Source organism: Diceros bicornis, chromosome 22 (genome assembly GCF_020826845.1).
Source record: "Diceros bicornis minor isolate mBicDic1 chromosome 22, mDicBic1.mat.cur, whole genome shotgun sequence".
Taxonomy (NCBI): Eukaryota; Metazoa; Chordata; class Mammalia; order Perissodactyla; family Rhinocerotidae; genus Diceros; species Diceros bicornis.
The window spans coordinates 23,214,468-23,231,172 of NC_080761.1; the positions used below are offsets into that span (position 1 = coordinate 23,214,468).

At 45.1% G+C, this 16,705-nt stretch overlaps 1 protein-coding gene across 1 annotated transcript in view; it reads right to left on the bottom strand.

Moving 5' to 3' along the window:
* The window catches only part of MAMDC2 (MAM domain containing 2), a 163,463-nt gene extending 147,574 nt beyond the window's left edge, over positions 1 to 15,889 (bottom strand). The window contains exons 1-2 of the mRNA XM_058565691.1: positions 15,405 to 15,889; positions 14,920 to 15,033 (exon numbers count right to left, since the gene is read on the bottom strand). Of these exons, the coding sequence (XP_058421674.1) occupies positions 14,920 to 15,033; positions 15,405 to 15,438 (148 nt within the window). The 5' untranslated portion in view covers positions 15,439 to 15,889. The remainder of the gene's footprint in view (positions 1 to 14,919; positions 15,034 to 15,404) is intronic.
* Between the last annotated feature and the right edge of the window lie 816 nt (positions 15,890 to 16,705).

Sequence of the window (16,705 nt, forward strand, 5' to 3'; positions counted from 1 at the left end):
TTGAATCACCTCGCTGGGTCTTAGTTGCTGCATCTTTAAAATGGAGATAGCCACACTGATCCTACAAGATTATGATGAGGTTTAGAGATAATATGGGTATGGTATCTGCAACATGGTAACTAATAGTCATTATCATTATATCACGGCTGAAGATCTGATTGACAAGTAACTTTCCATACTACATTACTACAGCTCCACAGAAGCAAAGACTGGTCATTTAAGAGTTGAATACTGATCCTCTCAGCAGAGTATCTGTCAGGCCTTGCATTTTAGTAGACAGATACAAAATCATTGTTCAACTGTCTAGGGATATGCTTTCACTGCTCACTACTCATGAGTTTACTTTTATTTAGTCAAAACTCAAGACTGAAATGTATGTCTTTCTTTAGCTAAGCTACAGAGTAAGTTTTATCAAGGGGTCATTTATTGCCCAAAGTGACAGGTTATAGGGTCCAGAGAGTGGCAATAGTGACTGACCACTGCTCCCCTCAACCTACAAGAAACTAGTTGTAAGCTTTGCATCCTCTCTGAACCTGAGAAATCGCAGTTTTGCAGAGTGTACAGGTCCTGGACTAGAACTGACCTCAGCGTTAGCAACTAAGACTACAAATTCACATGAGACGGGTCTTCCTGGTTATCATATGCATGGGCATGGCTTGAGGTAAAGTGACAAATACCAGGTGTGTTTACGTTCTTTTTCTTCGTGCATCCAACATACCTATTGAAAAAGATTTCATGTTCCTTGCAGACCAGGCCGCTGTTTTCCCATCTCCTTGGCTCCTGCTGCTCCCGACACTTGACTTGACCTAAGAGCCACACCCTTTTGGTCGCATCCACTGAGAGACCTCCTCTTACCCACTTGGCCCCATCTTTGCCAGCTCTCATTAACCCCTGAATTCCCAGGATCTTTTACATTTTCCTTGCCATGGCACTGGTCTCAATGATAGTTGAGATAGTTAGTGTTCATATATCTTATTTCTTCTACTAGACTGGCAGATCCTTGAAGGAAATACCTTTATTAGTCACTGCTATTACCTTCCTTGCCTAGCACAGGTAGGCACATGTTAAATGAATAAAGTTAAGCTAAAGGTACTCACTCTGAATAATAGGTCATAGACCCTTATTACGCCATGTGTCTTCAAACACACATGTTTACATCCCATGGAATCGGCTTTGGAAATCTTAAAACAAACTTCCTAAACTGCAGTGTCTTTGTCTGTAAAGAGTACCTTCCTCATTGGGTCTCTGAGAGAATTAAATGAGAGATGCATGTTCATATCCCATGGGTCAAAAGACGTCACCCACCATAGAATGAAAAGAGAAAGAAAAAGACAGAGCTCACCATCTTCCTTTGTTCCAAGGGTGAAGGACTTTCCTCGTCCTTTGGCTTGTATGGTGTCTCCTGCTTACATCCCCACTGATTTGAGTTCCTAAAGTCTTTTTGCATAACCCAAGTAGATAAATACTATTTTTCTTTCTTTTCTCAAGAATCCAATGAAGATTCTTGACTCATTTGCAAAACAAGACATCAAGATTACCAAGGAACACAAACACTGGAATTTGTCCAGAGAATGCAGGGCAGTCATGGGGATGCTTTGAGTCTGAGACTCTCATAGGAGTTCCCAAAGTAATCTCATTTAGAACTTGGAAGCAGGCAGGAATTCTTCTGTTGACCCAGGGCCCTGTGCCATTTCCAAAGGAAAAGACTGATTTAAAATTTCCCCAAATTAGAATTTACTTGGTGGTAGGGCCACTGTGTATGGAAGAATCTAGAAGAAATAATGTCCTTACATGGTTCTCTTAGTCATATCAGAACTCAAGTAGAAAAGTTTCTTACCTCAAAGTGCAGTGAAAAAAAAATGAATATTCCGATTGCTAGATCCTTCACGGAACACAGACTGGAGCCAAAAAACCTGTTACAAAATACAGCCCTGCCACCTAGAATCTCTGTGACCTGCAAGTTCTATTACCTCTGTGTGCCTCACTTTCCTTAACCCTAAAATGAGGATGAAAATAGGACTCAATTCACTAAGCTGTGGGAGGATCAAATTAGTTAATAACATCAAACACACAGAATAGTGTATAGATAAGAGAAATCACTCCATAAGGGTTAGTTATTACTATAACTACTATTATTATTTCTATCACAAAGATCCTTTGAGGCCCCATGTTAAGGCAGAATGAGAAAAGAGAAGTAAAATAGCAGAGTGGTTATTTTCTTAGTCTTTGGAGACAAACAGGTTAAAATCCAGGCTCCACTAATTACTTGCTCTGTGAGTTTGGGAATGTTAAAAAATCTCTAGGGGCCGGCCGAGTGGCGTAATGGTTAAGTTTGCGTGCTCTGCCTCAGCGGCCTGGGGTTCACAGGTTTGGATCCCGGGCACGGACCTACACACTGCTCATCAAGCTATGCTGTCCCATATACAAAATAGAGAAAATTGGCATAGATGTTAGCTCAGGGCCAATCTTCCTCACAAACAAAAAGAAAACTTCTAAATCTCAGTTTCTTCATCTGTAATGAGTATCTCCCTCATTGGGTCACTGTAAGAATTCAATGAGGTTCTATATGCAAGGCATCTAGCACAGTGCTTGGCATATAATAATTGCCCAAAAAATGTGAGATAAAATCACTGTTATTGTTCATCAATCTGTGTCTTCTGGCTCAGTGCCAACACCCTGACCCAGTGCTCAGCAAATGTTTGCATATGCAACCTTGGTCCTTGAGTTTCTTTTAGCAACTCTGAAATGAGATCTAAGGATAAACATAAAAAATGATCACTGATATGTCCATTCTCGAAAAATTTAAATAAAATATGTCAAGCATCATCCTCAACTTCCAGCTGAGGAATCTTGATGGCAGGTCATTCTGTAATGCACCTGGTGGCTGGTGATTGAGCTAAAAGGAGATTGAAATGCTGAATTTTTGCAGTTCACCCTGCTTTTGCCTTTGTCAAATGTTTCCAAGGAAAACTTCTTAAATCATTTGAGTCTCAAATGCAGTGTCTTTCTGCATGACTGTGATTCACTGCACATTTGGATAGAGTGATGGTGAATATTATCTATTGTTCCAAGACCCATCAATTTTCTAAGAATTCTTAGACTACAGGCTCAGGCTAATATTACGCTCGGCAAGAGATCACTCATAAACGTGTCCAAACTTATTTTATGACAGGAATATAGACACAAGATTATGAATGACTTCCTGACAACCAAAATGACAAATGAATGGAGATAATTAAAAATGCAAACCATTTCACACCCTTTTCATCTTTCTGCAATTTTTTTTTGTGTGTGTGAGGAAGACCAGCCCTGAGCTAACAGCCGATGCCAATCCTCCTCTTTTTTGCTGAGGAAGACTGGCCCTTGGCTAACATCCGTGCCCATCTTCCTCTACTTTATATGGAACGCCGCCACAGCATCACTTAACAAGCAGTGCATGGGTGCGCGCCCGGGATCCGAACTGGCGAACCACGGGCCGCCACAGCGGAGCGCGTGCACTTAACCACTTGCGCCACCGGGCCGGCCATCTGCAATTTTTATTGTGACTAGCTGAGTTGTGGAGAGGCAAGAGGCTTGAGGGATATTCTAAGGGACAGAAAAACTTTCTTAGCAACTGAGCTGTCCAATTTCAGCTGTTACACAAATAGGTCACCTTTGTCTTCCCTCAAAAGTTGCTTACTAGCATACTTGACAGACAAGAGGGCCACTTAGATCAAACTTGAACATGACATCACTGGTAATTACTGGTACATTCTTTAAATGGGAGGTGGTCTAAGAAGCTGGGACGTATGCTCTACAGCTACCAGAGTTTCCTTTTGAATTCCACGCACTTTAAAAGCATATGTGTATGGAAAAAAAATTAAGCTCAGGGCCGGCCTCTTCCTCAGCAAAAAAAGAGGAGGATTGGCAGATGTTAGCTCAGGACTGATCTTCCTCACAAAAAAAAAAAAAAAAAAATTAAGCTCTGGTCCACAAGCCCAAGATTAAAAATGAATCATGCTTTATTCCAACACTACATCTTTAGATATGTTATCTCCAACATCACTTCTCTTTCATTTTACAATATTCAGTAGAGAACCATGTGTAGGTACTTTGTTGACTATTTTATGTTGACAGCAAAGATGAAAAACTGCAGGGCTAATACATAACTTAGGATATATTAGTTTTTTTTCAGTTATTCCTAAGTACCAAACATGAGTTCAAAAGGGTCTGCTCTTCAGTGTTGATTCTTAAAAAAAAAAAAAAAATATATATATATATATATATACATATACTGTTTAACTCATATTTTCCTCAACAAAATCTTAGAAAAGAGAAAAAGTTTTCAGAAACAACAGTGTGATTTCAGATGCTTATTCCCAATTTTCAGGATTTGTAATGGAAAACCAAAGGGTTTTCATAAAGCCTATATTTTAAAATGGGCAGGGTTAAAACACACTTCAAAGGAAAATTCTCCAGTCTATTACTCATTTTTAACAAAGTTACAAAAATAGAAGAAATCTGTAGAAGCTTAAAAAACAAAACTTCTTAAGCTATAGTTCCAGAGAAACTGGTCTTAGTCATAAAATATTGGTGAGCAAAGAAGGCAGTTTCTCAGTGAAGTGAAAGCATATTCAAGTCATCTTCATTATAAGCATGGCCCCAAACAACACTTCAGCTCTCCTTGGCAGTAAGGCAAAAGTTTTTCAAATAAGGAATGGAAATTTCTCTAAGCATAGAGCTAATTTACATATCATGTTGCTGTATAGCAACATTGCCATTCCATTAAGAGTAATAGAATGAATAAGTACCAAACTGCTTGTCTAGTAGGGTAACTGACTTGCAAAAACATATTTATCTTTTACTCTTTTAATTTGTTCACAGTAGGAATGGATGAATTCAAAGTTTAGGAGTCTTCCTTAAGACTGCCAAAGTATTTTAGGTCAAGCTGTAAATTTTCCCTGAGGTTCTCTGCCAAGGTTATGCTGAGGACTGAGAAGAGAATCCTTCAAATGGTTCCAAGAACAAACTAATCTTTTATGGAAAAAATAAGTAAAATTACATTTCCCTATCTCTGCTTGATGCCTGCTTGACCCCAAACGCTCACCGCCACATGGCAGGCATGCTAGTTGTAGCTGAGGTCTAGAACTCACGGGAAGGAATTGGAATGTTAGGACATCATCAATATTTTGCAGGGGTTTCCCACCATCTCTAGAGAAGCATAAATCTTGCAGGTCTGTCTTCCTCGGAGTTGACCTCTGGAAGTACAAAGGCATCATCTGACTCACAGATGGGACAGTGCCGAGAGCCAAGTGGAGCTCAAGTCTTTGGAACCAGGTGGGCTTGTGTCTATCCTGACTCTGTGTTGCCTTGGGCATGTCATCTTAATCTCTCTGTGTCTCATTCTTCCTCATCTATAAAATGCTGATAATAACCACCCCTAGGATTGTTGTGAAGGTTAGAGATAATCACAATAAATGTACTTGGCATGTACCAAGAAATGCTACCTATAGACCACAGACTCTGGCTGCATAGGAAGCTATTGTGCAAATATTTTATTAGGTTTCACGCCACACTTCTCACTGGGAATTACTCCTATAACAAAAATAGAATATGCTATGCCATTAAAGTTTCCTTATACCCAAAACACTCTCTTGTAGCTTATAAAAGGTTTGTTTTTGCTTTTTAATAAGTCCCAGGATGCATCATCATTACCACAGATTCAGCCCAATCTCCTATGTCCTCTGCATTTAGAGTAGAAATAAAATTTCACACATTTTGAAGTTGATACTCAAGTGTTATTGAGCCACTCAGTGGAGGGCTCTTGGGTAATGTGGGCCAAAGAAATGTGTATGTTCTTGAAGTTTCTGAATTGTCAGTGTGGAAAATGGGTCTAATACAGAGCTAGTGAGGAGACCCCCCTCTCTCCTGAATCTACTTTCTTTACTGGTCCCTTCCCCTCACTCCATAAACAAGCTCAAGTCTCCCCTTCCTTAAAAACAAAGCCAAACAAAATAAACACAAAAAATCCTTCATCTCAAGTTTCTTTGTAGGTATGGTTGAACCTCTCTCTGAGAAAGAGAGAAGATACAAACTTCTTTGCTGAGAATTCTCTGCTGTTGACATTTCTCCTTCATTCTTCCACCGGGGCATTCTGGTTCTGCTCTCATCATTCCACTGAGACTGCGTGCATTCAAGCACCTAACTGTCATTTCCAGCAGAGAAGTCGTACTGTGCCAACCTCTCTGCTGCACTGGATCCTATTTGATCACAGCCTCCTTCTGAAACTCCTAACTCCTTTGGCTTCTGTAGCCCTGCCCCTTCCTAATTCTCCTCATACATGTCTGGTTCCTTCTGTTTCTTTCATTCTACCACCCGCTTCCTATGTCTAATCCTTAAACATGAATTTAAGGCTCCACCCTCAGCCTCCTGCTGTTATCACTTTATACATTCTCCTTGGGGGATCTTATCTCTGCTCAAGATTTCAACCACTCTCGTTATGCTGAAGATTCCTACAGCCATAGTCCTGCCCAGAAGGTACCTGACCTTCAGATCTTACATCAAAGGCCCGTTGGATACTTCTACCTGGATGTTTCCTAGGGAGCTCAGAACTGAACACATCTTCTTCTCCCCTAACATGATGTTCTCCTTGAAATTCTCTGAACTGTTGGCATCACCAAACAAACAGCTGCCCAAACTAGAAATTTGGGAGTCACTCTCCCTCTGATTCATCACTCCCACCCAATCAATCATCAAGTCTGCTAATTTAGTCCCCTTTCTCGTGTTTTATTTAGTCCCTCCCTTTCACTCCTACTCCCCCCATCCTATTTCAAGCCCTCATCATCTCTTAACTGGACCACCGGATAGTTCCCTAACCAGCCTCCCCAGTGATCTGTCTCCCTCAAATGGACCCTCCTCACAGTTACTGGACTGGACAGCAGGCCACATCAGTACTCATTGTCAACAGGATAATGAACAGGCAGGGCCAGCAAGCAGTAACAAATGTCTAGTGGCAAAGTCACACCAATGGTTCCTCCAGAAGGATCTTGCCTACACTTTGTATCTCTTTATTCTTGCCCAAATATAGCTCTCTAGACTTCCCGTTAATTGAGAGCTACCTGATACCCTTCCGATAAACTCCTTTTCTGCTCAAACAGCCAACTTATGCTGTTTGCAGTGAAGATCCTTGACTAGTATATAATTCCATTTGCTCTCTACCATAATTATAGATTTGCATTTCCTCCTATTGGTCTACGGCTGCCACAAGGGCAGGGACCATGACCATGTACGTACTCCTTGTTCCCTATGTACTCCAACTGCAAATATAGTGCTTGAGGGACAGTAGGCACTCACATGCTTGTGGATAGAATGAACATTCTCTAGCTTTTTCTGTAAAACATAATTTATTCATGAGACTATAAAGTTATCGTAAGGTACCACTTATTTTGTTTTATTGTCTTATTCTTAACCTCAGAATCCACTAAAACACAAATAAATGTCTCACAAAGTAGAGAAAGAAAATATTCTGGCAGATCTCATTGAATCGAAAATCTCACCTTTTGGTTTCTCCATTAGTCACATCACTATGCAAGAGCTTTCTTCTAGGAGCAAACAAATATCTCTACCTTCCTTTACCCATCAAGGTGGGTACTATTGATGTCTCACACTCGAGTTCCTTAGAAACTACAGCTCTGAAAAGCTAGTTCAAAGTCTGATGATTTTTTGCCAAAAATACTTTTCAGACCAAGCCGTGTCACTCTCAAGGTTGCATTGTGATTGTGATGGCAGAGGATCAAGGGACTCAGGCAGCCGTGATGAGTAAATAATCCAAGGCCTATTTGTCCGTTGGTATGTCACAGAAGAAACAGACCACGTATTGGTGAGGCAAGCTGAAATACTGCTTCACTGTTATATTTGGAAATTACAACATAAGCCTCCAAAGTCTTTGAAGTGCTATGGTAGGAAGGATTATTAAACACAACTTCTTTCACTACAGGAAAAATGTCAAGGGTTTTCTGTTTTTTTCTATCAATCTCAAATAAGGGCTTTAGAGATTGATTAAATTCAAAGTGTTTGTTGATACCACATACTGTTTATCAGGTGTTATAGGGAGGATGTGGGCCCTGTTCCCAAAGATGTAACACTCTGATGAGGTGAACGGGCGGGGACTCCAATAAGGAGATGCTAATGAGAAGATTTACAAGGTGGAAAGTGAAGAGGCCCACAGCAAGGGGCAGAAGGGAGGGAAGGGAGAGGTTCATTTACCTGGGAAACGCAGGGAATGTTTCAAGAAAGAGCTGGACCAAAAAGCATGGATAGGATTTAAAAAGGCCAGGATAGGGCAGGGGAATAAAAAAGCAGGGTGATGCAGGTGTAGACAACAGTACAAATAGAGCAAGGGGGCAAGAAATTGAAGGGCGTGTTGAGTGAGCAGCACATTAGGGATTAATGGGAGGGAAGAGTCGCAATATAATTTGGGGCAAATCATGAAGGACCCTGAGTGCCAAGCTAGTCAGTTGCACTTTATCTTGTGGGCAACTGGTAACCATCAAAACATTCTTAACAAGAGGGCACGTCTACTTTCTTACATCTGGGGCGGGAGTTGGGGGGAGCTGGCAGTCATTTTAATGCACTGTCTCCAACCCTGGCTGTGTATCGGAATCACCTGGGGAGTTTGTCCATTTGTTAGTGTGTGTGCGTTTGTTAACAATGCCAAGTCTGGCCTCATTTCTGGCCAAACAAATAAGAATCTCTTGGGGTAGGGCCTGGACATGCTATTTTTAAAGAAATTTTTAGATGATTTTAATGTCCAGTCAGGGTTGAGATCCACTGGCCTAATGCATTGGTATGAGAATTTCTCTAGAAATTTTACCTTTGTCAGGAATGCTTAGCTGATATTAGGTATGACATTACGCTTTGCTTAATTAGCTACGGCCTAATGAATATGATAGAAATTTCTGATATACTGTGAAAGTTCCTTGCTCTTAAATGACTCTCTCATTTATAACTAGCAATCTGTTCTTCTGTGTTATGTACTAAGAAATTATTTTTTCCTCCCAACATATTGTGGCCATAGCCAACTTCTGTAATCATGAGAAAAGAAGCATCCTGAAAATCCCCAGGCGTCTTGTTGGGAATCAGGCCAGGAGCTGGGTAGTAACTTCCCATTCAGTAAGTCTAATTTGACTAGGGAGGAACCCAGACTGGGTGTTAGCCTTGATAGGAAGGAGGTTGGCCAGATAGAGCCTATATCCCGAGAGGTCAATGAAGGCAGGGAGGAGCAGGTAGATATTACCAGCCCAGGCAGGTTAAGTCCCAAGTGGAGGGGCCAGGCAAGAGAACCCAGACCCCAGACTGATTGACAGGGAGGTCAAGGGTTAGGGATCTGCCCAAGAGCTTAGGGGATGAGAGATCAGCTTGGCTAGGGGTCTCATAGAAGGTACCAGCATCACAGAGCCTGATGAATGCTAAAGCACCAGCTCTGTGGGACAGATATGTAGAGAAGAGCAGGTTGGGGAGGGAGAGTGATGGGGCAGGGAGCAAAGAATTCTTGACAAAAACCAAGAATTTACAGAGAAAAAAGTCTAAGTCTTGGGAGTAATTCACTCTTATTACTTTCCATCCACACCTTATTCAGCCACACATAAGTCAGATGGCTGAGAGGCTAACCGATGCTTAAAATAGAGCCAAACAATAAGAAAAAGAAAGTTCTTCCTCTGGTTGGAATGATGAACAAATGGCAAAACTATAATCAAAAGAAAATGACAATCTCCTGAGCTCCCCAGAAGCTATGTTGGAAAGCTGTCCGGATTACAAGAAATCGTGATTGACTAAATACAAATCTAGTAATAGTAAGAGTAAGAATAACAACAGATTACATGTGTAAAGTGCTCACTACATGTTAAATGTATTAATGTATTTAATCTTCACAACAATCTTATGAGATAGGTACTTTTATTATCTCCATTTTACAGTGGAGGAAGTTGAGACACAGAGAGTTAAATAACTTGCCCAAGGCCACACAGCACGAAAGGGCAGAGCCTGGATCCTAATCCAAGCTGTTCAGCTTCAGAGTTCACATTAACCACTAGGCTTACATTGCTTCTCAGGATAAGGAACTACCTTTGAATGGGCAGAATGAACCAGGGGCACACAGGAAAATACACAAGGACTTTTCTGTCATCCAATACTGGATTCATTCATTCAGCAAATTCATTCATTCAACAAATATTTACTAGGCATCAACTATGTGCCAAGCCCTTTTCTACATGCTGCAGACGGCAGGCAGGTGGGATCCCCACACATCTGAAAGAGTGAATAAATGCACTATGTGACATAAAATGCAGTGGTTTGTGGATTTGGTAGGCCCAAAGCACTGCACCTTTGGAACCCATGTTCTTTTACATGTATGAAAAATAATTAGATCTCCGATGAAGAGTTTCCAACACGTTATAGAGTCTAATTAATACACCAAAGCTCCAGGGTCCAGGACCCAGCGGAGACAGGGATGTTAGGAGAGGCAGCAAAGCTGGAGGAAAGAACAGGTGCAGAGGCGAGGAAACGAGGCCTTGCCTGGGGCTGCCACTCTTGGTCTGTGACTGTGATTGGCAGCCTGTCTGGGCCCCAGAGGGCTCCTCTGTAAAATAAGGAGGTTGTACTGATGACTTCTAAGGCCCAGCTCTAGGATCTAGGATCTCAGGCAGAGCTGGGGCAGAACCAATGCCACACTCAGGCACAGTGCATGATAGTCATGCTCAACCTGACAGCAGAAGTGGCCAGGGAAGCCCCGGGAAATGCCATGTGATACTGCAGGAATAATTTAGCCAATTCCTAGGGTTGACCAGCTCTCCAAGAGGCATCCAAGGAACACTCTGGACGCATGCTGCTCTCCAGCCTCTACACAATGTGGGGGTTGTATTTCTGCTAAGAGAGCACGGAGAGGCCAACAAGCAGAGGCGATGCAGGTTCAAGCAGGCTCACGGGGCAGGAACTGCCTTATGAACTCCTGATGTCAGGCAAAGAGCTGTAATCCACAGGATGGGAGGACTGGTCCTCTTCTCCCAGGAAAGCCCCTTGGGATGCTGGCCAGACGTTTGGCTCTAGCTGGGCCTCAAGAAGTATCCAGCGAGCTTCATCACTATTAATAATAATTGGCACATGACTGAGTGCAGAACTGAAACCCAGATGGCCAAGTGGACAAAAGAGAGAAAAGAGAAGGAAGGGGTCTGGGTGAAGAAAGGGGTGTCAGAAAGAGACACACACATGTGCTTAGAATGAACGTCCCCCACCCCCACTCCTCCGTGACGCCAAACCTCTAGCTGGCCATCCCGCCTCAGATACCATCACTTGCTCCAAGGTACAAATACCATCCAAACTCGGCCTGTGTTAGGCAGTTTCTCAAATCCTGACCCCTATTGTTGCAGGAAAAAACACCTTCTCTATAACGAGTACTTTGAATTTCCTTTTTTACCCCCTCTTAACCTAACACATTTCCGCATCTACCTTCCTCTCCCAGGTGGCTTAGTGTTCCAGACTTCTAATTAAGAAAGAATACCTGGATTTGGATTTACCCCCTCCTTCCCTCAGTTTCTATAATGCAGTTACATTAAAGGTGCTAAGCCAAAACGTCCAAAAATTAGAGTGCAGCCAAAATCCACTTGATGACTAATTTGAATTGTGACTCTTCCGATGTGAGGCCAACTTTATGGTCTCCAAGAATCTTCAGCCGAAGGGCTCCTGCCCCCACAGCTGGCATTGGGAAAATGGAAACGACAGTCTCGATTTCAGCTAAGAACCATTGTTCAAAGGGATTCCAATATTCTCTGAACTGCAAATGAATAAAGAAAAAATTTTTAGAGAATAAATGAATGAATAAAGAAGATTTTTATAGGATAAAATAGATTTCCTCTTTCGTGGATTTAATTCAAACCAAAATTTAGAAGCGAGTTCAAATGTGTGTCTGATGTAAGCTCACTTTCCTTGACAAGTCAGGGAATATAAAAATATTCTACAAAAAAACATAGAGGAAAATCATAAAAACAAGGCAACTATTGGCAAAACCAGAAACTAGATGAGGCTAGGTCACAGGGCCCAGTCACCTGCCCTGGTGCCACCTTATCCCAGGGGGTGCCCTCCACTGTGGACACAACACTAGCCAACACACCACCCTGTCAAAACTCACTCATTCTGTGTCCAGTGGAGATCAAGCATATTTCAAAATGGCCGTGAACTAGGGACATTGGGATTGTAATCGAAGATGCTTAAAGACCTAATACTCAAAATAAACCAAAAGAGTGGACCTCAAATACAATTTAGGGCAGCTGGGGAGATATTTTGAGACAACTATCCCCAGATTTGAATCTCCTGTGATGAAAATCTAATTGGCAGATTTGTTTCCCTACTTAACTCCCTTCCCTGTGCTCTGGCATTGTTCTCTCCACTGTAAATTACCCTGCTGACCAAGGACATATAGAAAGTGCCATTTGTGTTCCAAAGACTTGTGGGCAAAAGTCCCTGAAACCTACAACTTTCTATGGTGGATCCAACACACTGAGGAGGATGGAACCAGTCTCCAAGGTTTTTTGCAGCAAGATGAAGTAAATTTGCAGAGAAGCTTGTGAGCAGCATGCCAAATTTCAGCCTGGGGCAATTTTATTATCTTTAATTTACCAACCTACAAATGGGTTTATAACGGAAATTCTTAGTGATGGCTTCTCAGCAGGCAGCCACAGCGGCTGGCACACACCGACCTCACTGCCCCTCTGAGAGTGGACTGTTATGTCCAAGTTCTGGCCTTTGAAAAATTCCATCTGTAACAACGGAAGCCTAACCTGCCCGCTCCGCCTGGAGCGCTCAGGGAGAATGAATTAACTTTCCCCAGCCAGTAGCCCCAGTCGTGAGCCAGAAAGCAGTGGCAGTTAGAAGTTAGAAAGAAAGCAAAAAGGAAAGCAACAGTGCCTTCATTATACTATTAAACCATAATCACCTTTTCCTATAAGCATCTTCCTATTTTCCCTGAAGGGGCACTTTTTAACTGCCACTGGTGCAGAGGTGCCAGCTCAGCAGAGAGCACTTCCTGTGGGTCTGGCAGGCAGCTGAGTTCAGCAGGCTGTGGCAGGCCCACTGACCCAGGAGTGGGCTGTGTGAGGCCATGGTCCTGACAGAAGACTGGTGGTGCAGGCTCAGGGCTGACGTTGACTCCCTTTTCTCAGGGCCAGGACTAGGGGGAGGCAAGAGAGGTGTCTAGGGCACAAGACTTAAGGAGGTTTTCACCCTCAGGGTCAGACAAATGGCCCTCTCATCCTAGTCCCAGCCCTGCCCAGAGCCACCAGCAGAGGGGTGTGTGTGTGCGTGTGTGTGTGAACACACATTGTGAAGGTCACTGGTTCTCAAAGTGTGATCTCCAGACCAGCAGCAGCAGCATCACCTGGGAACTTGTTAGAAATGCATATTCTCAGGCACCACCCCAGACCCACTGAATCTGAAACTCAGGGGGTGGGGCCCAGCAACCTGTGTCTTAACACACCCACCAGGGAAATCTGATGCAGCTAAGGTTCGAGAAGCACTGTGCTAGAGAAGAATGCTCTCACATCAGGCCATCTCTCAAAATGCTTCACACAACAAAGACAGGGAAAGGGGCGGGGTGGTGAGCTGAAAGAGCCCTTCCTAAGGCCATCAGCAAGGTAGGAATCCCTCAGATAATAAATCAGGAATTGTTTTTTCCCAGCTACCCCTAAGTAAACTGCAGTAGTCAAGAAGTGGCAATTGTTGACAATAAATAAAGATTACACTGAGCTAGTTCCCTCCTGTTTCTTCCCCTAACTAGACAGCTCAGAGCGGGCCACTGGGTGACACCATGTGACATGTGCCAGCCATCTGAATATTCTAAGACTGAGATTTCCTCCTCTATAATATGGGGCTGACATCACCTACCTGGGAGGGTCAGACAAGCTAATGTAGAAGACTGGGGCAGAGCAAGCTGTGGTGACAGTTCATATATCCTAACCAGGGGTCCTGGGCTCCCCCTTCTCCAGAGAGCCAGCTTGGATGACTTGAGGGCCTGAGGAGTGGTCCTCAGTTGTGAGAGGGGAAGGAGGTTAGCTCATCTCCTTTCTGCTGCAGGGTTTTCTAAAGGAGGCTGTTTCCCAGTCCTAATGGCCTAGGGCATCAGGCTTCTAAACCGGGTGACACAAGTGAGCGAGGAAGGAAAGGAGGAAGGGTGCCCAGTGCCTGCTGTTGGGCCCTGAGCAACTACTTATTTTTCACTCTATAATGAAGGGTAAGAAGATATATCTGAAGACCCCACACATTTAAACTTTGTCACTAGAACCCAAGTGGTACACAGTGGTGAGACAATGACCAACGCCAGCCAGCTGAGTGACCTCAGGCATTCAGTCATGGACTTGGTTTCCTCCTTTGCCAAGTGCTGGATTATAAACACAACAATAGTATGAGGATGAAGTCATGCACCGAAACGCCATCAAGCACAACATAAATGTAAGCTTTTGCACTGAGGTTCCATCACAGAATTATGGAACCACTTCCACAGGGCAGGAAGAAAGCTAGCCCCATCCAGATCTCCCAACTCACAAAGGTGTCTACTGAGAACCAGACAAGCTGATCACCTGCAGGGGACACACAGCTGGTGGGTGACAATCATCAGCTGTGCCCCCTTTCTCCTTTCCATTAAGGAGTGCTGGGGGGAGGGGGAAAATCTCAGAGCTTCTTCCCACAGGCCAGGTGAACAAAGGCCGTCCCCTGCCTCCCGGCCCCCTCTCTCCCTTGGCCATCCATGCGGCACAGCTGACGGTTGGAAGGAGGATCCCTGACTCACACTTTTCCTCCCGGGGGGATTTAACTCCAAGATAACGTTAGCCCTGTGAGAGAGCCAACCAGCAGGAGGAAAGTTCACTCCGGGCCCCTGTGCACTGAGCGCCTTACCTTCCTCATTTAGAATCCACGGCAGGAACGCAAACACCGAGCCGAAGCCACAGGTGTTCTCCTCAAAGGCGCAGGACCCAGCGGGCAGGTCCAGGGCACCCGCAAGCTGCAGGGCTGCGGGCACAAAGCGAGTTTCTGTTAGGCTCAGGCCGGGAGCATTTACAGCAACTCGGGGCGCCCCGGGGGTACTACCTCGTGAAAGCGGGGGGAAGGTGTGCGGGAGGGGGCGGGAGAGGGATGCCCCACTGTCCCCTCCCCTGCTCCTCTCCCCCGGGCGCTTCCACTGCAAGACCCCACGCCCACCCGCATCGCCCCCCCCCCCAGGCTTGGCTTGGGGAGGGAAGTTAGCGGCTGCGGAGAAAAATCGGGAGGCGCCCTCGGATGGCCCAACCCAGGAAGGCCAGCCCGGCCGGCCACCGGGGCTGCAGGAGCGGGAGCGGGTCACTAGAGCGCCCCCCGGGGGTCCCCCCGGGTCTAGGCCTTACCTTGCACTGCCAGGAGGACGCCCCTTAAAAGCATTGTCGCGCTTCAGGGAGGAGGACCGGAAAGGGGTGCAGGCTGCCAGCTAGCTGGGACCGGCCGCTCCCGGTGGAAGGGAGCGTGGGAGGCGGGGGCGCCGGGAACCGGGGAGCGAGAAGCGGAGAGGCACCGCGTGCACTGGGAGCTGCCCAACTCTCCAAAGCGGCTCCCGGAGCGGAGCGGAGCGGAAAGCTGAAGGTGGCACAATGGAGAGCGCCGCTCGCTCTGCTGCAGCCCCGGGTCTGCTCGCGCCGCAAGTGAAGCCGGCCTACCGCACAGCTGGTCCTGGGCGAGGATGGGGCTGGGCGGGGAGGAGACAACTGCACACTTTTGAAAAGCCAGCCAGGACTGGCTGGGAGAAGAGAGGTCAGGATGCGGTGCCTGGCTCAGGGTTTTAAAGCTTGGGATCAGACCCTTTGCAGACACTTGCAAGGGGCAGGCCTTCCAGGAGCCCCTCGGCTGGACTGGGACTGGAGGCGCCCCGCCCCGCCCCGCCCATCCGCGGTGGGAACCAGCTTATTAATAGGGACAGCCTCCCCGCATCTGGTATGCCAGTCCTGCAGGGCTGGCCCAAATTTTAACTTCTTCTCCCCAGAATGGAAGAGGGTGGAATTCTCCTAGGAAAACCTAGAGGAAAATTTGGAAACTGTTGGGTGGAATATGCTTTCTATCTCAGGAGTCTCAGCGTTTATGGCCCAGTAATGCTAACCCTGGACTACCACCCCCCCTTTTATTTAGCAGTGGAATGTGTGGCATGCCTGGTGCTCAGCATTCCCTCTGTCCGGTGAAATGGGGGCATTCCTCCCCTCCAAGGAGCGTGATAAATTAGTAGAAGGTTTCTAAATTGGGATGTGGGGGATGGGGGTGGTGACATGGGGAAGGGGAGTAAATTTGCTTTGAGCACTAAGTGGGTCTTTAAAAATGTTCTCTTCCAGTAAAGAAAATGGTGGTGGTGGGGGGGAGGATCTTCTTGATCCTCTTTATAATTTTGTGCAGGCAATTGTATGCCTAGGGCAGTGGTTCTGAAACTTCCGGGTGAATCAGAATCTTCTGGAGAGCCCCACCATCAGAGTTTCTGATCCAGGAGATCTGAGGTGGGGCTGGAGATTCTGCACATTCCTAACAAGTTTCCAGATGCTGATGCTGATGCTGCTAGTCTGCGACCAAACTTTGAGGACCACTGGCCTAACAAACTCCTGTTCAACCATCAAAGCCCTGCTCACAGGCCTTCACCTGGTTTGCAGACTCTCCTGATTTTCCTTGTCCT